Genomic DNA, 23197 nt, shown 5'->3' on the forward strand with positions numbered 1-23197 from the left:
TCTGTTCATGAGAATTGACTAGCTAATCCAGAGCAAAGCACTCCTATACAGAGCAGACACTGCGGGCTGCCTTCATCAGTCAGAGCTTAGGCGCTGCTACCGTCATGAGCCACTGATGAATTTGCTATCAATGGTCCATAAAGATGAGTTTGTGTGTGTGTGCACGTGTGTGTATGTGTGTATGCAAGGCATAGAGACAGACACCCACTCTGACTTTTATTAATGACTCCAGCCTCTCATTTAAGATAAAAGGCTCTATAGAATATTTTTGCCACCTGTCATGAATAAAGTGTGCAGAATCGGATGTGGAAGTGTGTATATGTGCTTTCACCTTCATGAGGATCAGCATGTGATAGTGAAGCATTTCACCTTTGCTGCCCTTCTGGCGATTTCATCAACACCTCATTTGTACCTGTGATAATCACTCTCTCTCACTCAGTCTGTTTAACACTAGAATAATATATATATTAAAAAAGCTCAACTCACAGCGACAACCATTTTGCAACTAATATTTGCAACCATATCAATGTGTTTGCACTTTCCTGTCTTCAGTGATGTCTGTTTATGCAGACCATTTTCAAATGTATTCTGTACATTTTCTGGGGGGACATCAATCCAGGCAACTTTCAGTTTCCATTAATTTCTGTGCAATATAAGCATCAATTAGCAGAATCCTAAAACTCTTCATAGCATTAGACATTATCTTTGTCAGTGTTACAGTTGTGCACATTGATTTAAAAATGTCAGCACTGCATTATTTCACTGTGCACTACCTTAAGTAACAACTTAGAGTGTGTTAATGGTGTTTTGTTCGGTTCAAAAAAGGACCCAAATGCAGGACAGCAGGCAGTCAGGTTAAAAGACAAAAGCAAGTTTTATTAACATATGCTGCTTCCAGTTAGTGAACAGGCAGGCAACAAAAGCTGAGGGTGCAGACTAAAGCAAATCCAAGACAACAAAAGATACAAACCATAAACAAACTGTATGGCACAAGGAACACAGGGAGAAATTCTAGCAAAGAACACAAGAAATGAACGCAGACATGCTGATAAGGACTTGAAGGCAAAGACACACCAACTGAATATACAAGGAACTAATTAACAAACACAACAAAGGTGGCAGAAAACAGGTGGGGAAGAGACAAAGGCAGGAAACAAAACAAAACATCACACATGGGGAGAATGAACTATCAAAATAAAAGAGGCAAACCTACGTCCGTGAATAATTTTCACACCATAGCTACACTGATTGAAAAGCAGTGAAACTCAAAACAAAGCTATTCAACTTTTTTATACGCAGCAGCATAATTTACAAAATCGTAACTTATGATGGCAAATATATATTCTTTGTTGTAAATGACCTTAATTCACTTGTATGGGTCTTTAAGGAAGAAAAAGTAGAAACGTTTTTAAACTTCATTTGCAATGCAGGTTTTTGTCCTGGGGACACGGGTTCCCTTGGGAAGGAAAGGTCAGATAATGGTGCTGTTTGGATACATGCCTGCAAAGGGCAAACATTAATCACTATACCATCATGCATTTAGTAATGTGCGGCAGTGTGCATATATACAGTACCTACCGGAGTATGTGTGCGTGGAAGAATGTTTTACATAACTCAGATTTTCTCCCAGTATCAACATTCCTGCTTAAGTAAGAGAAAAAAAAATAAATAGTTAATCAAATTAAAAGTAGAAGCTCTTGAAACTCTGTGTGTCTGTAAAGGCATCTGTAACTCCATTGAGTGCATAAAATTTTCAGGTCTCTCTGTCAGTTTTCTAACTCTGTAGATTGTGGATAAAATCCATGAAATTCATGTGCTTCCTTGGATTTAATCACTACGGGGACATGGAACCGTGTCGGAGTGGGTGCATTAGCCTTAGGCCTCTCTTGCATGTACAAAGGACTAACACTGCTGATTCTCATGGATTTTATTGGAGTCTAGCTGGTAGGTGCCGGCTTGGGTCCTCTTTGCTCTGTCACAAAGACTGTTGAGGATGCAGAGAGAGTCAAAATAATGACTGAACCTTAGGACCCCAGCTTGAGGTGTCTTATAGATAAACATCTGTATGTAATTATTATTATCTTTAACAAGGACAATAAGCCTTACAGGATTCAGAATTACAAAGTGCATCATTCTGATCTCACCACTGTAATGAAGTGTGCATAAATAGGTGACACTGTGCAGTTTTGCATTTGGTCGGAGGTGGAAGTTGACACAGCTGAAAAGAGCTTGATGAACTGCTGCCCAGTGGAGCTTACAAGGTTTTTGCCATCATCTCTTTTTCCGCCTTCTGTACAATATTTAGTTAAAGAAGAATGTTTTTAAAATTCTGCTTAAATAATATAATCACGTTAGCACAAGCATCCTAAGATCTATCATTTGTTTATTTTAAGTATGTTCAAATGAATGCTGTGAAGCATTAAGCTTTTAACCCAGCGTGGCATCTCTGAATGGAGTTTTTAGAGAGAATCTGTTTGAATGTAATTATTCAAGCAGGGCCTCAGCTGAGCTGCCAAGTCCAAAACAAACAGGAGGATGTGGGCTGTTGCCTCCCGTCATGAAAGCACTTGCCACTCACATTCTTGACCCTGACTGCTCTCTCATTCCCTTTTTTTTATTGGACACATTCCTGATTTGGGTTGTTCCTTTGTCCTGTCGTACAGTATGCTCTGAATTCAGACTGCAGATAAGGTTTTACGCTACATATATGTTTGGAAAGATTCAATTAATCGAAGCAGTACACACAATGTTTCTAAATCACCTACTTATTATGTGAAGTAAATATTAAAATTTTCCTCAGTTAGTGTGCCTGCTCCATTATTTATACATCACTGAGCAGTCTGCATGCAGTATGCACTGTCTGTCACAGCAGCAGCCATCGTCAGCTCTATACTGCTGGCCTGTGCTGTATGTCCTCCCACTGCCAGCTGGCTGAATGAGAATTCTGCGGGAACAATAGTCCCGTTAATTGATTTTGTCTCCAGTAACAGGCAAAAATTGAACTCCACCCTGTCTTTCCCTCCCACCCGCTCTGAAGAGGGAGAACCAATCTAAAAATTTACCCCTCTAGACACTTACTGTCATTCCCTATCAATTTTCGACCTCCAATCCCGTTCTAGCCGAGTCCAATTTCAGCTGCCTCGTGGCCACTGGACTCTGTCAGATTGCTGGATCTTTTGCAACTTTGGTTTCTGAGTCTTGTTGTTTTTGTAGAAGTGGGAAAGGAGGAAGTTGAAGAGGGACAAACAGCAGGGCAAGAGAGACTTTCTGGGAGACACTGCTGAGTGATGTAATCACCAAAAAGATGCCCCCAGAGAAACATGTGTTACTTTAGAATCTAAAATAAAATCTTATGGTCTAAAAAACTGTTCACCCTCAGTTGGAAGGAGCTGTTGTAACTTTTGGGAAAAAAGGGTCTAGTTTTTTCTGTGTTTAATCTCTTTCTTCGCACCATTAAATGCAGGAGAAGGGGTGACACATCCTGTGTCGCCAGAGAAGTGCTGATATTTTGCAACAGTTTTATGACATACCGAAGCTGTTGCACAAAGGCTGCGGGATTATTTAGGACGACAGTTTCAGCTATTTTGCTTAAATCATACAAATAGAAAGTGACACTGATCAGCTTCACAATTCACTGGCACCAACTGCATGTCAGCTGATGCATGGCCGCTATTATGCAAATGCACACATTTAGCTAGTCATTTACATCAGTGGCCGAGGACGGAGATTTTATTTACTGTTTCGATGAATCATAATAACTCGAGGCGAGCCTGTGTGGGGAATTGGAATGGAATGGAGGCAGAGATGGAGGAATGGTCAATGAATGCACATATTTCTTCACTGATCGAGTCCAAGACAAAGATCAGTCGTCATTAGCCTCAGTTTAATCCCTGTGGTGCTTCACAGTTGCATAAGACTTCAGTCTTAAAAACACATTACACTTGTATTATTTAAATAAACTCCCTGTTCACAATTTTGTGTATTTCTGGGTATCGGAAGAAGAAAATGTAGACACTAAGCTAATGCCTCACCCAGTTTTATTTACTTTTCCATTAAGTTTTAGTTTCACTCCCACAGCCTTTTTTTTAAAAAAACATGCCATATATTAAGTATTACATTTGTCTGTAGAATTGAAGTCAACTAGGACAGGCTCAAATACACTGGTGCCATATCAGGTTTGTGTTTATTTCATTTTACTTTAGTAGGTTTGACTATCATTGCTATTGGTATAGCAATACCATGATATACTGTGCAATCAGCAGTTACTTTGATGAGTAAAATGTAATCATAACTAACAGAAATAATGGCCAGAATTACAAAGGATGACCTACAAAACTGGAAAGTGGAAATACCAGTTTTATCACAATTCTATATGTCAGACTTGGGTGGTAGCTGTCATTTAGAAGCAAAAAAAAAAATGTGTTGCCTCTGTCAGTCAGCAGGGAGCAGGTGGTGTTGAAGGCTGGACTAACAGCAGAGAGGCAGCAAACATCCACCCCTGTTGCATCCTCTCATCCCTGCCAGTACTGAGGTTGTGATGGTAACAGACTCACAAAACTGCACACGAAAACACAGCCTTGTGTTGCCAAACTTTCTGCGTGCTCGTAGTTCTACACACTGACAAAAACAGCTTTTCTTATTTTTGTCATCTTGTTTTTTTTTTTCCTGGTTGTGTAGAGAGGTAATGTCAGGAGGATTTTGTTGACAGGTGAGCGCAGGTGGAGCTAAAAACAGCAGCCTTGGTGGAGATGTATTAACATTTGGCTGTGGTTGCTGACTGTGGTGAAATGATTTCATTAACACAAACTTGGAAACTTGTTCATATTCCTACATTCTTTACAGTTACTTAAAAAATGTTCCTGTTTAAGGTTCCTGCTTAATTTGCATTCTAGACATCTATTTTGCGAATGCATGCTGTAGCTGTCATATTTTTGGCTTTTCTCTCACCAGTTTATAAATAAGAGAGAAGTCCTTTTGTTTGAAAGCGCTCTGTGTCATACACATTTGAAAGATTATGTGTGTTTCTTTACACACCATTAAAATAGAAATAAAGTTTGTTAAATGGGAGGCAAAATGTAATACACAACATGATAATCTTAATATGTGCATACATGCTAACATTACTTTCCATGACACACAAGTTAACAAACGTTGCTGGCACGACCCTCCATGGGAATGAACTGCTTGTCTCAGTGGGGGTGCAGTTAGGGCTGCAATCCTGAGGGGGAGAGCAGAAGAGATTGCACTTATCAGGAAGCTCCCACTCTTCACTGTCATGTGTAATGCTGAGCTACAGTGCACGCTTCTTGCCAACCTAGAGGCAATGCGGACATTGAAAAATAGGTGGTAGTCTTCACCACCACCACCACCTCCCCCCTCCCCACACAAACCTCTGCAGAAGCTCTGACTGTCTTATCTGGAGAGCCTCAGCAATGTGCTTGCCCACAGAAAGCTGGAGAAGACAATAACATATCTGTTTCCACCTCACACACCCTAATAACTACTGTGACATACTTAGACAGTTAATCTCACATTTCCTATCGTATATGTTGGGGGTCCTCTCGCTGGTAAAGAGTAGGAATTTAATCACTTCAGACTGTTTTCTGTATGGACTGCAGTGTTATGACACATAACCGAGTCACAGAGTGTTTTCAATCAGGAAGCAGCAGTAACAGGATGTAAAATGTATATTTTCTCCATATTTTCCAAAGGTTTATTGAAGCATCTGTGTCCTCATGAATCTACCATAATTGTAATATACTGATCTGCTACATGTTCTCTACATGAGAATGTACAATTTAAAGACAGCAATGTTTTTTTTCTTCATACTTATGTTCTGTACTTGGTATATTCAATCTAACTTTACATAGCCATTCTAATATGTACAAATAGTCCACTTAATAATATTTTCATGATAGTTCTTGTACACAACACATTTTCAGTCACATATGTCTGTATATTACATGCTTACTGATGTCTCAAAAACTCTGAAGAAGTGGTGTAGGGCTGAACATGCTCTGTTCTGCTGTAGCTCTTATGCTCTCCAGTGGAGCTTGACTGCAGTTGCTATGGACAGGAGTCTGCCAAACTAATATAATGTAATGTGAATGTAAATTTACCAGAGACAAGTCAAGCGATTCACTAAGGCAAGGGAAATTCATGAATACGCCACATTTCATTCACAAGGATAATCCAAAGTGTTGCACACGGTGCATTAAACATTAAGACCATAAGACACAAAATTAAATAGGTAAAAATGATAAAATCATAATAAACAGAAGGAAGTTCAGCATGTCGGCGAAGAACATCAGTTTTTAACCATAACTGTGTGCATGGACTAATGCTCTTTTTCTATATTTAGTTTGGACTCAACAGTAACCAAACAGCAAATGCTCAGCAGCCAATTTATCATGTTTCCATCTGTTACATTGATGATATGGTATTTATTTGCAATTTTGCAGTATCCTCCTGTGATAAAGAGCAGGAAATGCAATAACAAGTGAAGTTTTTTCTTTGTTGTCGTGGCGAAATCAATTTTCATGCTTGTTGTTATCACTTTCTGTGGGAGGTAACGATAGTGATAACCTTACATTAAAAATCAGGTAAAACAAAACAGCTATATTTTGTATTTCGATATCTGTAGTTATGACTTTATCTCCCAAATTTTAAACATATGAGGCCTCAGTAATGGAAGCAACGGTTTAATTCTATAAGGGAGCGAGCGCCATATAAACCTTAATTGTTAGCCAGGATTTATGGGTTGGCTTTTAAAGACAAAAACTACATTTTCAGTGCCCTTGTCCCTTATTTATGACTCCCCGTTATGCTGCCTTTGCTCGATCAATACATGCAAACTTAATGAATAACTAATCGAGTCTGTGACCATTATAGGATTTTTAAACACTAATGAACTGTATCTTGCAGTCAGTTGTTCCTAGAACGGGCCGACTCCTTGATTTGCCAATAAGGCTGGTGCTGCTTGAGTTGCGCCGTAAAATGTGGTTCTATTATCGGGTCCATTAAGTATACCTCTGTGTAATGACACTCCACTTGCCGACGTTTTTCTCTCGACCCTTCTCCTAATAACTACTTTTACATTTCATTTTCGTTATTTAGTGGGCAGCCCTTATCCTCAGCCACTTACATTTAGTCAGTGAACACAAATTAAAGGACTCAAAAGACCAGGGAAGCAGGTGCACCCTGTACGGACAGTGAACTTGTCTTAAAGGGCCATTTCAGTTTCAGGGGAGGAAAGGTGAGAGCTAAAGTGATCCATGTAGCACTGAACAGCTGTACGCACCACATATCCTCCATTATGGCTTGTTGAAACAGGTTGTTGTAGTGTTGAAGCATCTAGTTTATCTGAGTGACATATCAGTCACAACTGCAGGCGCAGGAGGGGAAGACGTGAGTGGAACACCAGGTCTGCCTTAAGAAGAGGAGTGAAAAGGAGTGAACATGCACAGCAGTGTGAATTCAGTGCAAAATACCTGAAATAATAAAACTTTAGAGGAAGATGCTCACTTACTTGTTATTTTAAGTGGAGTAATACTGAACTAGCGTAGCCAGATATTGTTTGGTAGAGATGTAATGTTGCTCATCATTTTCTAAATGATCATTTACAGATTTCTTAATCTCACTGATGCTGTGGTGTGGTTATGGCGGAAGACACCACGCACTATTCAACTGGCAATCAACTTACAGTATGAGAGGATTATTTTCACTGATGATCTGCAGGATGTAAAGCATTTTCTGATTTGGTGAATTTGTAAACATTGCTGGAAATCCACTTTCTACTCTGCATGTTGATCCTGCGTTTACATTGTCACACTTGAAGCTAATCATCTTACCCTTAAGTACAATTAAAAAGCTAAAGTGCAGTCTGTATTCTGTGTTTAATTTGTCTGTTCCTTTCACAGCAGTTTGTCATATTCGGTCTCCTATTCAGAGCTCTTCAATTCATCTCTGATTGATTTTAGATTTTCAGACAGTTATATTGGAGCCGGCATATGAGAGTATGAAGTGTGATATATGCGAGGCATTTGATAGTGGAGCCATGTGAGATGGAGCTGAGCAGTTTTCCTCACCCCCCACCCGCCCTCTTGCCCTCAGGATGCATGAAATTGAGCAGAATGACTCCACTCATCCTTATATAAATTACTCTCCATATGCACCACCTAGACAAGCACATTCACTGTGCAGAAAAGACATATTTTTCGATTAAATATTTCTCTTTTGGGGATTGAAGCGAGAAACTGAAGTGTGACATTTATGTGTTGTGGCTTGTTCTAAAAGCGTGTGAAGTCTGTCTGCTGCTGCAGATGCTTTGAAAGCACTTTGAAACATTTTCAGTGAGTCAGATTGCGAGAAAAAGTCTACTTTTCTCTGCTGCTGTTTTCATTTTATTGTTTGTATCTTTGTGACAACTGCAGGCAGGAGCTCCTCATAGTACCAGTCACTGAATATTAGGTGGATACACCTTCCTTTTCTTATCATTTCTGCCAACATAGAGCAGGTTCAACAGGCAGCTACAAAGACAAATTTCATTATAATATCAATGTCCTGTATCTGCTCATCGCCTGGACCCCACCTACCCCTGTGATGCTTATTACCCACAGTAATTTGGCACTGCAGTTATTTCAATTACAAATGGAACCATAACCTCCTATGGTGATGTTAAATCGATTTTGCATTTCAGACATAACCATTCCTGCTGTCTTGCAGTTTTTCAAAGTGAACCCGCCTTTGTGAGATTGGATCCCAGTTTGCATATGACCCTTCTCTAGCTCATAGAATTACATTTTTACTTTGGCCTGACGACTGATTCACCGTTAAGGATATGACTAAGAATAAACTGGACCATGATTAGGGGTCAGTTTGCTATAGCTCCCTTTTCTTTCTGTATGTTGTAGTCCTGCTGCGAGAGGAAGTGGCCCAGCTCCAGGAGGAGGTGCACCTGCTGCGACAGATGAAGGACATGTTGAGCAAGGACCTGGAGGAGACCCAGGGAGGCTGCTCGGCCGACGTGCTCTCCGCCACCGAGCTCCGCGTGCAGTTGGCCCAGAAAGAGCAGGAGTTGGACCGAGCCAAGGAGGCTCTGCAAGGTAAGGACCTTGAGAGTGAACATTGTGCTCTGTGTGTCAGTGAAAACAACTGTGAATGATTAGCCAGTTTTCTGATACAGTCTTTCATCTTAATATTCCTGTTCATTTTTACATGCTGTTATTACGGGAAAAACAGAAGTTATCCTTTTACTTGTTTCTCTACATCTGGAAGCCATTTGCTTTTATTTGACTTGAAAATATTTACTACTAAAATCTATTAAGTTAGCCAAAGTAGTAAATGTTTATGCTTATATTTGATGTCCAAATGGCAACCTAAAAACTTGGGTCTATCAAGTGGTCTACTGAGACGTTTATGAACACAACAAAAGTTTTGCCCTGTTTGGTGGAAAATGTGAAAATGCTTGTCAAGTTACATCAATCTCTTTTCCTGCTCAAAACATTTTGCTCCATAGACCTTGAAACCACTGCATTTTTCTTTTCACCATAATGTTAACATGAGTGTCTGTAACAACGTGGTTAATGCTGCCCATTAGCAGTATTATGGTCCATTAGCATGTGTTCTGCTCGAGAGATGGAGTGGTATCTTGGGGTTGAGAGAGAACACTGATGCTTTGACTTTTTAAAAAAGCCACGGCACACTGCAGGCAAACCCTGCAGCTCTGTTCCCACTCTACACCGCCCACGTACCCTGATGTACATACAGCACAGTGTGCCGAGGCAGCTCCACTCTGTCATCGGAATGGTGCTGGATGCTGAATTTGAAGATGACTGACTTTTTTTTGTAGAAGCTGTACAAACTAAGACTTGACTTCACAAAAATAGGGACTGAAGACTTGACTTGGACTTGAATGCTGTGAGACAACTTCCTTGAGATTTGACTCTCTGTTGATTTGACTTACAAGTAAAAACATTCAAGTCTCATGTTTTAAATTAGTAAAAAAATGAGCAACTGTAGTATCTGCAGTTCAGTATGGTTAACATTTTCTTGGAATCGTGATTAGAGAGGGGTCTTAGATTCATGGGTATATGCCATACGGGAAGAGGATCTTTTTTCCCTCTTTCTGTTTCAACATAGAACTAAGGGTTAGTTGATGATTGACAGATGTTTTATCTCTTGTCCATGTAAACAACCAACCTATATAAGCAAGCGGTTAGAGATGATTCGGCAGAGTGATCCTTATTGACTGGGATCCTTTCACATGAACTCGTTTAATTTGATGCTGAGCTTCTTGTAATAAACTTCTTATACAAGACGGTGTCAGCTGAGATCTCTTTCAACATCTTCACATCATCGCTATCCAGTATACAACACAATAAATCATATTCATTGCAGTAATAATTAGGTCCTTCATTTCAGACCTTGAATATTTAATTATGAGAGTAGTGCAACAAAACAATGTTAACAAATTCAAAGGCAAATGTGCCATGGAAATGATCAGCATTCAGAGACTTCGAGATTTGTACTTCTTGTCGTGTTTACACACCAAGTCAAGTACTTGGAAGTGATAATTAGATTAAGGCGTGACATAATATTCAGGGGTGAAATATGGATATTTTGGCACAGACTTGACTATTATGTTGACTAATAGCTTAATAAGAAGGAAAAGGCTGCTATGAAAGATTTGTATTAATATTTTAATATGGGTTAAATGTAACTATATATTCATTACCTTTCTAACTACAGGTTACCAAGAAGATTTTATTTGCAAACGAGAGCATGTTGGAGAGTACCTTGAATGTAAAATTTACAATATTTACTGCCACTGCACGTCTTACTAGAACACCAGCATCTCAGACCAAAGCAAATGCAAGCGTTGTCCAGTCAGTAAAGATGAAAAAAAAGGGAATGCAGATTAAACTGTAAAATTAGACAGTGCTAATCAAACATGGAATCACATTTCATTACTATATAGCCTAATCCTTGCTTCAGAAATATGGCCTCCTCTATATGCCTCCTCAGAAATATTAAGTGTACTGTTAAGCTTTTCTTACCAGGCCTCTATGTTGAAAAAGACATGAGGAGGACAATTCACTCTCATGCACTAACATGCATGTGAAGTCAGATCGACTACCTAAACAAAGAACAAAGAAGCTCACGTTACAACACACAGAGGGAGTGTGATGTCGTTCTCTGTTAAGGATGCCATTACTCTAATAAGCCTTTCATAGCAAATAGTTGTTTGCAGCTGTATTAATGTCTCATATATTTAACCTTTAACATTCAATAATTGCCTTTTCAGAACTGATGAAGTAATACAGTACAGATTCATCTTTGTTAATGACCAACTCCCACACTATTTCGTACTCTGTTTTATCCATGAGTGAATGCAAAATGGAAATACACTAACATATTGCTTCCCTGGAGTCTTTGCACAGGGTAAAGTAATGAACAAGTTCTGCCAGACAGTGCAGAGTGGATTGCAGGGCATCAGCAGAGATGTCATCAGTGTGGCAGTGAATCATTCTTTTCAAAGAATTATCACCCATGGAATGAGGCAGAGCACAAAACCACCATTTGGTATCAGACAAACGCATGACATGCTGTCAGGGGATTTTGTTGCTGCGACATTTCACTTGACACTTGCAGCCTACGCTTTTTGGAAGAACTGAACAAAAACAAAATGGACTGGGGCAGAGCCCAATAGAGCACACTTCAAAATAAATACCTAATCTCTTCTTCAGCTGGATGTTTGGCTTTCTGAACAGACTGCACGAAGGCTCATACAGTAATTTCTATGACTCAGGTCTGTTAATGAAGGCCAAAACCTACCAAGCTCTGCTGGCACTGACAGCAATCGGCAACTAATGAAAGCTTTATAAAGGCGGACTTTGGGTGGCTTACAAGGCCCAGAAATGTTAAGCAGGGTGGATCTGGTCTGCAGGAAATTGGCTGTTGTCATATTGGAGTTTTGTTCTGCTGAAGTAGGTTGAGAGAGACACGAAGTGACTGTGAAGTTGAGTCTTGTTGCTGTTTTATGTTTTTCAAAGCTCTTTTATATATGGAAGGTGGGGTTCAAGTACAGAATTTGGCCAGAAAGTGACCCTTGAGAAAATAAATAAATTTTCCTTCAGTGGTGAACATAGAAAGATTTCTGAATTATTTAGTGTTTTTTATTGCTATTTTCCATTGTACAGCAGTAGCTGGTTCTCAGCTCTTTTGTTAGTCCATGGTTGTCACACTGACACTGTAGCTTGCTCAGATTCCAAGGATGCTATTTTTTTAAGACAGCTGTGAAAGACCGGCAACAGCATCAGCCAGCTTCTTGCTCTCATAGCATCCACATGAGGTGGGTGTAGCAGCAAGTGAATTTTGGCTTTTTCCCCAGTAATATTTATGACTGTTTCCAAGCACAAAGTGGAAACACATTTGTCATCCCATTTTCTCTCATTTTCATGTTTGTGTTGCTTTTACGGCTGCTTCCACCAAATGCATTCATGTTCTGCGTGGCAGATATTTGGCCGTGGACCTGACAGCACTGGTGATAATTGTGGTGTCTGGGTTTAAATTGATGAGGACAGCATGCAGAGGGAGATTTTGAAAGTCATGAAAAGACTTGTTTATTGTGCTTATGTTAATATGTTAATGAAATCTCAGTGGCATGAGGGATAGTGAACACGGTGAATGTGAAGTAGAAGAATGTCATAATAACAAGCTGTTAATTTTTTTTTAATGGCAAAGCAAGTGTCATGATTAAAGATTTTAGGGCTGTTAAAGTGCATTGTGGGCCAGATGCACGAAGACGTTTGAGACAGCTTTTAGCAAGTTTCTGGGATAGAAGGGGTCATCTGTGCCTGTAACACAGGTGCAAAAGGTCATCCACAACATCCATGTCTGCCCAAATCCAAAGGCAGAAGAGTTTATATCTGTTTTGAATGCCCACACTCAAGGGCAAATGCCTCTAATACCAAAAGGCATCCATGGTGTCGACCACGGGTGTACACAAGTGAAAGACAGTCATGTTGATTATGAGAAAAAGAGAGTTTTACTTTAACAATCTCCACTGAATGATGTGGTTGTCATGGTTGTGTTCTGTGTTTCAGTAAGCCACAGGCATTTTCATGTCCCATTCGATTCTCTTTGAAAGGGATTTCGGATACCATTTAACATTCCCTCAAGCCCTTAAGCTGAAGCATACTGAGGTCTTTACTATGACTCATTTACTTGTGAGATTGATGCATTTGTTTACACGTGAGAAAGAGAATATTTTTTCCTTCATGAGATTAGATTTTTCTTTAATGTTACATTTTGAACTACTTGCAAGATAAAATTGATGAGCCATAGATTCAGTGCATGGTTGGATCTTAGGTGTTCGGTAAACTCAAGTCAGTGTCCCACGGTGACCTTGTTCACAGCTGTGGTTGCTGACCCAGCTCAAATCCAAGACTCATTTTATGTTCATTCTTAAGGTTCTTCAACATACGTTGATTGCATTATTGTTATTTTAGGAGTTTCTTTTTTTTAGTGCAACAAAAAAATACTCATTAGTTGTCAAAGTTGTGAATAGCTGTGTTTTAAAGTGGCTTCTGAAGGAAAAAAGAACATAGGCCAAATGTGCTGAGAATACCTCATTAACTACAGCAATTTCCATATGCTGCCAATTGATTGGAGGCAAGATGTTGACTCTGTTTGATTTCCCCCAGTTTTCATAAGACTGGCATATTGTGAACATCCTGCCAGATGCTTGCCAGAGGCAGAAGTCTTTTTCTCAAAGAATGAGTGCAATGTTTGGAGAACTTATGCACCCTGGGGGGCCTACAAACAATTATTGTGAAGCAGAGTAGCTATGTTTTTTATTTTGTTCTTTATTTATTTATTTTGCTGTTGTTCTTTGGATGAAAAGGCAAGCAAGACTGGAGTGATAAAGTAGCGTGAACCAAATGCATCATCCCCTCTTTTGCTCTCTGCCACTTGAGATAATACCTGTTTACTTTGGGAATGGTTCGCAGAAACTGTGTCTCCACTTCTTACCTCAGTTCAGACGGCTTGTGACAAAATTACATGCAGATTTTGCGGGAGCCTGTGAATACAAAATGGGAACTCAAAGAGGAACAGTATTTTTCAGTTTGTTTTCTCTCTAGTTATTATTCGTTTTTCTCCCCCGTTGTCTCTTTCTCTGTGTTCCCCTCTGCCTTTGTTTGGTGTGATGCCCACATCACCGTTTCAGTGTTAAGGCCTGAGCTCACTCCCACTGTGTGCCAGACATTAGGCTGTGAGCCCTGTAATTGTAATGATGAGTAATTGCCAACCTCTTAAAATTGCAGGTTTTGTTATGATGTCCGTGGGTGCTTGGTCCAACCCAAGAGCTGCAGCTTGGAGTCATTTCAAATGTCAATGAACTGAAACTGTCCTCACAGTTTCACACAAAGCCTAAAATAAAGGAACAATGACAAAATAAAGTGTTATGAAGTGTCAGTGCAGTTGGAGTGTCAAAAGTATATATAGGTTTGCCCAACTCTTATTTGGACCTGCTCATCAAAGTTGTCTTTAATGAAATTTCAAACTATGGCTGGCCTTCTCTGCTGTTTTCACTTAACTATTTCTGCTTTGGCTAATTACTATCACTGAGGGACTTCCAGTCAATCCAGAGCTCAAATGAAAGCAGCAGACAGCTACTGTATGTATCATCAAAGCACAGTCTGCCCGCTCTGTTTAGTGTCATTTCACGCTACGCTGTACTCTGAAAGCAGCTCTGCCCTTGACTACAAGGCCTCTTCCTTCACTAGGTGTTTAAACAGTGCACCACACACACACACACAGACGCACACACTGTTGGCACTTTTTCAGACGCACACACTGTTGCCACTTCTCATCAGGCTACTTAAATAGATAACATTAAAATAACTGCAGCGATTTTGGTGATGTCTATTTTTAAACAAATTAATTATATTTTTTTTATTATTTAATTCTGGAAATGAGGAAAATCATTGTGGGCTAGTGTGTGTTTGCAAATCTTTTGTGACTTATACCTTCAGTGCTGGCAGCAGCTTCATCATAACAGGTAATGAGGAAGGTTTTGCAATTTAATTTGCACCTCAGTGTATTCAAATTTGATTTTCCCCAGCGAGAACACGTGTTTGGTTCACAGTGTCCCCTAGTGGTAATTGAGTGTGCCTCAGGCAGCACTGCTGTGTCAGAATAAATCGCAGCTGACTTACTCTTTGCACTCGCCTGTTACAGCTGTGTTACGTAGCTCAGGCTCTGCCTTCTGCTGTGCAGGTTAATTTGGTTGTGAATCCAGTGAAGACAGAGAGGTGAGTAATGAGGCGCTGTTATAGGATCAAAGCATGATTCTCCTCACGATTCCCTGGTGTGTCCATTCTGATGTTTAAATAGCTTGTACACACACTCATTCACATATTAAAGCACACACACAGGCCCCCACAGATCACCTATTAGTGAGGAATATTTGATCTATTTTTAATGGCTACCTCATAGGCTGTGCAGAAACCTCTAAAAAGGGGTCAAATGTCATTGCTGAGGTTTGTAGATTCATGATGAAACTTTAATTAACTTTTAATTACCATGTTGGAATATCACCATGACTGCTAAGAAGTGTGATACAGTAGTAACATGATATCAACCTCATAAGGACTATACTGAGGAAGTGCGGAGGTTAGCAGTAGCAGTAGCTCTGAGGCTCCTACTTCATTATTCAGCTAGCAGATTTAAAATCCCAAACCGCGAACACTGGACTTCATCCAATGAGCCAATGTCTCTTTTGTTCTCTCCCCAAATAATTATATTAAGAGCCGTCTAAAAGCCTGTCCCTTCTCTTTAGGGCTGAAGTTATATGGAGTTGTGTCGGTGTGGAGTAGTTTCATTCATTAATGTGAAGAACATCATTTTCTGAGGGGGTGCTGATAAGTGGCTCTCTCTTTGTGATCCTGATGTCTGTTGTGGCAGGTAAACTGAACTTGAAAAATTGCATACGCTGCAGACATTAATTCCTCAAAGCCCGCTGGATTGTTGCCATACTCTCTCGCCATTTATCCATGTAGAAAGCCATGTTATTTAGCTGAAATCATTGCTGGCATCTTGTTATATTGGTCCGATAATAGATGGTGCACACCAGATAATGAGGGTTGTTATTTAACCACAGAGAAGCAGTGAGTGGGATGTGAAAAGTGTATCACAGTGACACACAGTGAACAAGATGCCTGATGTTGATTTTGCTTCTTTACAGCCACTGATCTGTCAGAAAGTCTTTCCTTGGAGCATGAATATTATTTGATACTTACCCACAGAGTATAACATATATCCATGCAATATTTTAAAGTGGTAGTCCACCAAAAATCTGTTCTTTGAGCATCAAACAGTAACCCCTCCCCCAGGCCTGAAAGGTAGCTGCAAACAGTTTGCAGTTTGCTTCTTCACACGCAACAGCAGCTGTGGTGACATTTTTTCACAGTAGGAAACAAATACCAAAACATACCAAAAATCTCTCCTCCAGCAGTATAATCTTAACCCTATTACTATTATTAAGAGGTGTGTGTCTCTGCATTTATCCATCCATATATTTATTTAAATAGTTTGAATATTTGGAAAGTATGCTGATTCACTTTCTTGTGCAGAGTTAGATGAAAAGACTGGTGCCCTGCCCTCATATCTATATGCTAAATATGAAGCTGAAGCCTGCCATAAAGACTGAGAGCAGGGGGACACAGCTAGTTTGCCTCTGTCTAAAGGTAACAAAATCTGAGTTTGATGCAGGATTGTTGCTTTGCTGTCTGCAGTAATTTCTACGAGGCTCCAGTGTTTCCAATTTTTATGCAAAGCTAAATACCTTCATATCATTATTATCATTATTATTATTGTCATTGTTGTTGTTGCTGTTTTGTACAGAATGAGAGTGATATCAACCATCTCATCTAAGTCTCAGAAAGAATGCAAATAAGTGTTAAATTTTAAAATATTCCTTGAACTTACTTTTGATACAGAAGTGCCTCCAGTCAACAGGAACTCTGAGGAGTTCAGTGTTCCTGTTTGGTAACTAATAAGTTGGCTCACTCATTGCAGGAAATTTAAGCCGTCCTGTATGGAAAAGCATCATAGAAGAGTACAGCAGACATAAGCTTTTAGCCCACTACAGTAGATACTCACGTTAAACTACTTCAAAGCACAAGGGCTTTCGTAGCAGAAGAGCTTTTGTGTGATGAGCTAAAAAAAAACCCCACTTATACAGATTTTAGAGTGTCAGGAGAGCATGATTCAGGTAGGTGTTTTTAACACTGGGCTGTGGGAATGTTGCCTTCGACTTTTGATGGGTGAACATTTGTGTGCATGAGACCTGGACTGCTATCATGAAGTAGCTTTTAGCATCTGAATTTGCATGCAGACACACAGAATTTAGCACATTTTAACTAAACTAAGTACACAAATACTGAAAATACCAATAAAATATATGGATACAGGGCATGGAAAGAAAGGAGACTGGTGTTTGCACAGATATCACTCCTTCATGAAAAGACCATTAATGCGAAGCCTCGCCATCGCTCTGTGTCTTCCTCCTCCTCCAGCTCATTACACATTCGCTTCAGCTCTGTATGGTTCCCAGGTGGTTCCTTCTTGTTTCATCTGGTAATAATTCTTGCAGACTTGAACCGGGCAATGGAGTATGTTGGCATGTATATGGCTGTCAGCAGAAGGAGGAATGCTAGTACTTCCCCATCTCACTTACATTGTCAAGTGTAAGGTAGCTAGTGACAGGCTCCTTGGCTATCCTTGTTCATTAAAAGTCTTCATGCATGGGTTACAAATGGTAGGTAGCAGTGCTAACATAATTCGCAAGTGTGAATAGACCCTTTTACCAAGTCACAGTGAGTGCTTTCTTGTGTTCAACACCAGTAGAGTTGATGTTGCCAAACGGTCACAGGTGCAGGATGTGAGGCAGCAGCAGCAGCATTTTTGGCTCATCCCAAAGACGGCTTTGATTACACTTCCTGAGGCAGGTGCTGGGAGGTTTCCTGTTTCCTTTGGCCAGTGAGGGGTGTTTCTTGTCTATTCGTTTTCTGGCTAGTTTGGCTCGAGTATCCCTCTCGCTTGGGAATTCCACCTCTCAGGAACGGGTGAAAGGGAGTCATATGAAAGTGTGACGGGAGAAAAATGAAATAGAGCAAGCGAGAGGGTGAATCTGTCCTTGTAAAACTGCTCTTCCATTCCACATGCCTGAGCATGCTCCCCAGACGCAACTTGTGAATGTCAAGCAATTAACCAGGCTGTGATATAAGTTAATTAATGACACACAGCTGGCTCAGAGGGGAGGAAAGAGAGAAGAAAAAGAAAGGTGAAGACATGATAACAAGCTTCAAAGAAAGCAGAGAAACTGTGTGATGTTATAAAATATCCAGTAGTTAGAGCTGCTGTGCTGTATGGAAATAGATGTCAGAGTGGAGGAGACAAAGGTGAACGGTAACAGAGAGAATACATAAAGTGTAAATAAAGCCTATATTGTCAGTTTGAAAAGATAGCTGGAGGGGAACTCAGCTTTAAGCAAGCAGATGTCTGGAAAACTGCCTTGCATGAAAATCAAGAGAAAGCAAGAGAGGAGGCAGATGCAGAGGAGAGAAAAAAAGGATATGTTGTCTTTGAGAAAATTAGAGCTTCTGTGAATAACTACACTGAACCACATTCTTTATCATGATGCGTGGGTGAGGTGCCAGGGGATTAGAGAGAGTGTGTGGCTGAGAGATAGCTGAAAAGAGAGACCCGGCCTCTAACAAATCCAGCAGCAGAGAGGAGATTGACAGGAGGGTTCATGTGTGATTCACCCCTTTATCAACATGCAGTCACACCACATTAGACCAGAAACAGCAGGTGCATTTAGTGCTTTTTCTTAAAAAGCTTAATTTCTGAAAGTGATTAATGACTTAGTTATTCTTCTTAAATAAACTGCTACAATCTTGAGTCATGAAGTACACATACTGACTTAAAAAAAAAGAAATGCTGTATGTGAATCCCCTCAAAGCATGCCAACAGCAGTGTAAGTAAAGTACTTTCACTTTTTAATTTCCACAGTTAATATTTAAATTTTGCTAGCATCCACGGACAAACACCGACACAGAGACCTTTCACCGCACAACCAATTGTTGTTAGTTCTCTGATGATAAAGAACAATCACTATTTCTATCTCTCTTTCTCTCTCTCTCATCTTTCCTTTCAGCCATGAAGTCGGACCGTAAGCGTCTGAAGGCGGAGAAAGCTGACCTGGTGAACCAGATGCAGCAGCTTTATGCCACGCTGGAGAGCCGGGAGGAGCAGCTCCGTGACTTCATACGCAACTATGAGCAGCACAGAAAAGTAGAGCACCCAACCGCATACAGTCTCACACAAAAAGATCTATAAAAAGGAAGAAAAATAAATATGTTCTTTTGTAGTTGTGTGGGTTTGGATGCACAAAGCACATGTCCAACAACAATACAACCAGTTAAATGAGTGTGCATTGTACATGTAGAGTACTAATTTAGTTTAAATACAATCAAATAGTTTACGGGTAACGTACGGGTAACGGGTACAGTTTCAGATGGTTGTGGAACCTGTCATTCAAGCAAAGGCCACTGAATTAGTCTTTAACTCTGTTACAGAACAATAATTTGAACAGTAATCACTCACAATACAATACAGGAGGGAGTGAAAGTAGCAACTTACACCCTTTTCGGGCTATTTCTTCAAGTTGATGTGTGAACCAACCCATCAGGGTCTCTGTGTCTGTTAGGAGAGCGAGGATGCGGTGAAGGCGTTGGCTAAAGAGAAGGACCTGCTGGAGAGAGAGAAGTGGGACCTGCGGCGGCAGACAAAGGAAGCCACAGAGCACACGGGCATGCTGCGCTCCCAGCTAGACCTCAAGGAGAACCGCATCAAGGAGCTGGAGGCTGAGCTGGCCATGGTGAGACTGACAGAAAGACAGCAGGGGCAGGCAGATTGTCTTCAGTGGCTTTAGAAAATGTTGTATGTATGTATGTAAAGGTTACTTTACAATTCATTTTCTTTGAAGATAGCGCTTTCTTTTTATGTGTAAAATATAGACACTATAAATGGATACTGAACTGCAGCGAAGTACAGTTATCAAGGCTGAGACATCACATGTGTTGAAACTACCGATCAGAACAAGAAGGAAAGGATGACATCACTGCCTTTGAATGTACAGTATAGCCATCCCTCATGTCTCCAACCCCCAGATGAGTAACTGTGTCAATCAGAGAATGGAGTTCCGGGTGTTTGAGCGGGTTGCAGACAGGGACTACTCTTCTAGGGTCATGGCGGTAAGATGGGCCCCCCAGCTTTAAATTTTGACCTTTCGTTGACCCTCCCACTCCTCGAAAATCTCTCCTACTTGTGACCTATTTGTGGTTTTGGAAAGCCCCTCCGCAGCTGCACGTTTTTGACTAACCCTCAGCCAACCCCTACTGATCCCAGTGATCCTAACATCAGTGATCCTATGGAGTCCCACTGTGATTGATCTCGGTGTGATAAAGGTTTAATTGAGCAAAGAAACATCTGCGGAAAAATGCGTCAGTATTCTGACAACTAATGATTGCACTAAAGGATTTTTTGCATGTCCAAGACTATGACTGATAATCGTTTGACTGCTGACAGGTAGAGATGATTGCAATGAAGCTGATTGTGCCGTTGTTGATTTGCAGCTTGCTGTAGCTTGGCATGATGATAAGATTCACACAATAACAAGGTTTCAAGCATTTGTACAACGCCGACATGTCAAGGCTTATCAGAAAACATTTACACAAAGAAATTTTCAAAAAAAAAAACTTTTGACAGACACAAAATTCACATGCACAAACACATCTCCCGAGGCTCTCACAACTCATTGTAGTTCCTGCTAAAATGTGATGAACTGTGCTTTGTGGCGCTGCTCTACAGAGCAAATCTATTCATTAAACTTATAGAAAAACCTCATTATTTCCAGTTTCTCCATGTTTACACCCCAGCAACCCCTAACTTCCATCTCAGAAAGGTATTTTTTTTCCTTCCTACTCTCAGGAGTGGTAACAAGAGATTTCACACAACAAAAGACCAACATGAGTGCAGCTGCATTTTTCATGAGACAACAACCACACGAGGAGCCCAGGGGAGACAACTCACGTTTGCATACACTCAGAGAGGATTGTCATAGGATTCTTGATACATAACTCAATATGCACATGTGCGCACACATATATGCATAAATAGAAACTACAATAACACCAACTCAGTCAAAAACAACCCAGAAACTGCAGCATAAGTGTGGCATTTCTCTCCAGGATTGTTGCTTATTTGCTTCCTGACTGATTGCATCTGACTGTCTACCTTCTTAAGGCCAAACAGTCACTAGCCACCCTGACCAAGGACGTGCCCAAACGTCACTCTCTGGCCATGCCAACGGAAACTGTTGTCAACGGCAACAATCAGGAATGGGTGATGCAGGCTGACCTTCCCCTGACTGCTGCCATCAGACAGAGTCAGCAGACCCTCTACGTCCACACGGGACATCCCTCTGACAGACAAGGTAGGCCAACATGACACCTTCATCCTGTACATGAAGTGACTCACACCAGGTGGTTATACCATCGTTTATCCCCCTGCATGCTTGTGTGAACCTGCTTCACACACATTCACTCCTGTCATCTGCTCAGTATGACCACTTCGTTGGCCTCTGATGATGCTCTGGTTGTGACATTTCATGCGCTTGATGTAGCCATTACAGCGAACATATTTTTGGCTTTATGGCCCCCATTTGTCTTTGCCACACAAAAATGTTTTCTCTGCTTTGGAGAATGGTGCCAACTGAGGATCAGTTGGGTCTTAACTGTTTGCCTGGATCAATGAATTTCCACAAAAAACGAGAAGTAAATGGAATTCATACACTCTATTTGTGATGTTGCAGTAACTTGATTTGAGGATCGGAGGGAGACAACCTTTTTCAACCTTTTTTTGGACAACATTTGCTGCTGTAGCTTTCCCATTGAAAGTGGGAACATTCTGCAGGTGTACACCATGGCTCATCCCATGGACTGACATTTTTTTTTTTTTTTTGAAATGCAAACTCCATACAAAAATGCAAACAGCTAGTTGTGGCTTTTTGTGATATAAAGCAGAGAGGCTGTTTCCAAAATTCCAGAGAAAATTTTTAGAAACAGTTTGCAGGGTTCAGTATGTTGTACATGAGGTGATCAACATGTAATAATACACAAATAACAAAAACATTAGCGTTATTATTAATATTGCTATGAAAAATGATTATTTTGAAACAAATCTAGTCCGAAGGTAATGTTACAGCGACAGAATGTACAATTGAATAGCGTGTGCCATCCAAGTTGGTGGCTCCCCAGCTGTCAACCTTAGAGAAAAAACTGAAGTACTGGTACCTCCCAGTGTAAAAACAAGGTTCTACACAAATTAGCTTTGGTTTTGCCAGAGTAGGAGTTTATCTCAATCCGCCCAGAGCCTGTTTTAAAGGGCAGCTACAGTTTCAAACAGGTGGCTGCCCACTGGAGACATTTGGAGGAAGAAGCAGACAAAGAAAACAAAGACAAAAAAAAAAGCAAGGAAAACGTGTGAACAGTCACAAACCCCCAAATTGCTGTGCAATTGGATGTACTGTATGTATCAGTGTCACTGGTATACACACACACACACACACACACACACACCACACACACTCAACCTCTGTGAAGCTGTTTTCTCTGTTGCTTAGCAACTGCAGATGATTGCAAATTATTTCAGGCTTTTGAGATTTTTTTTTTTTTTAAGGGTGTTGTGGCATTGTTGAGACGAATCAGATTGTCCCTGTTCACTTCTTTCGGTGCCCAAACACACCCCAAAGAAAACAAGCATTTTCTCTTTTCCCTCTCATCCCGTTTTAGTGGCTGCCGTGCGGGTGAGCCCATGCCACTCGCGTCAGCCCTCTATCATCTCTGACGCCTCAGCGGTGGAGGGAGACCGGTCGTCCACACCCAGCGACATCAACTCGCCACGCCACCGGACTCACTCCCTCTGCAATGTAAGAGCTGCCCACCACTGCACCCTCCCAAGTAATCACCTCCTTTGTAGTAATAGCTGGCTGTCCTGCTCCCTGGCCTTTGCCGTTTCCCTTTCGCCATCGTTCTGGCTGAATTCATGTGTGCCCCACGCAGCCTGT

General features: G+C 40.7%; 1 protein-coding gene across 6 annotated transcripts in view; it reads left to right on the forward strand.

The window, feature by feature from the left end:
* Nucleotides 1-23197, forward strand: part of LOC124063310 (kazrin-like) — a 152251-nt gene that overhangs the window by 126375 nt on the left and 2679 nt on the right. For 4 of the 6 annotated variants that reach the window (XM_046396828.1, XM_046396831.1, XM_046396832.1 and 1 more), the window contains 6 exons: nucleotides 8913-9104; nucleotides 19226-19362; nucleotides 19778-19948; nucleotides 20241-20324; nucleotides 21376-21565; nucleotides 22923-23059. In XM_046396828.1, coding sequence (XP_046252784.1) covers nucleotides 8913-9104; nucleotides 19226-19362; nucleotides 19778-19948; nucleotides 20241-20324; nucleotides 21376-21565; nucleotides 22923-23059 — 911 coding nt within the window. The remainder of the gene's footprint in view (nucleotides 1-8912; nucleotides 9105-19225; nucleotides 19363-19777; nucleotides 19949-20240; nucleotides 20325-21375; nucleotides 21566-22922; nucleotides 23060-23197) is intronic. The other 2 variants (XM_046396829.1, XM_046396830.1) reach the window with 2 other exon arrangements.

Source organism: Scatophagus argus, chromosome 8, assembly GCF_020382885.2.
Source record: "Scatophagus argus isolate fScaArg1 chromosome 8, fScaArg1.pri, whole genome shotgun sequence".
NCBI lineage: Eukaryota > Metazoa > Chordata > Actinopteri > Scatophagidae > Scatophagus > Scatophagus argus.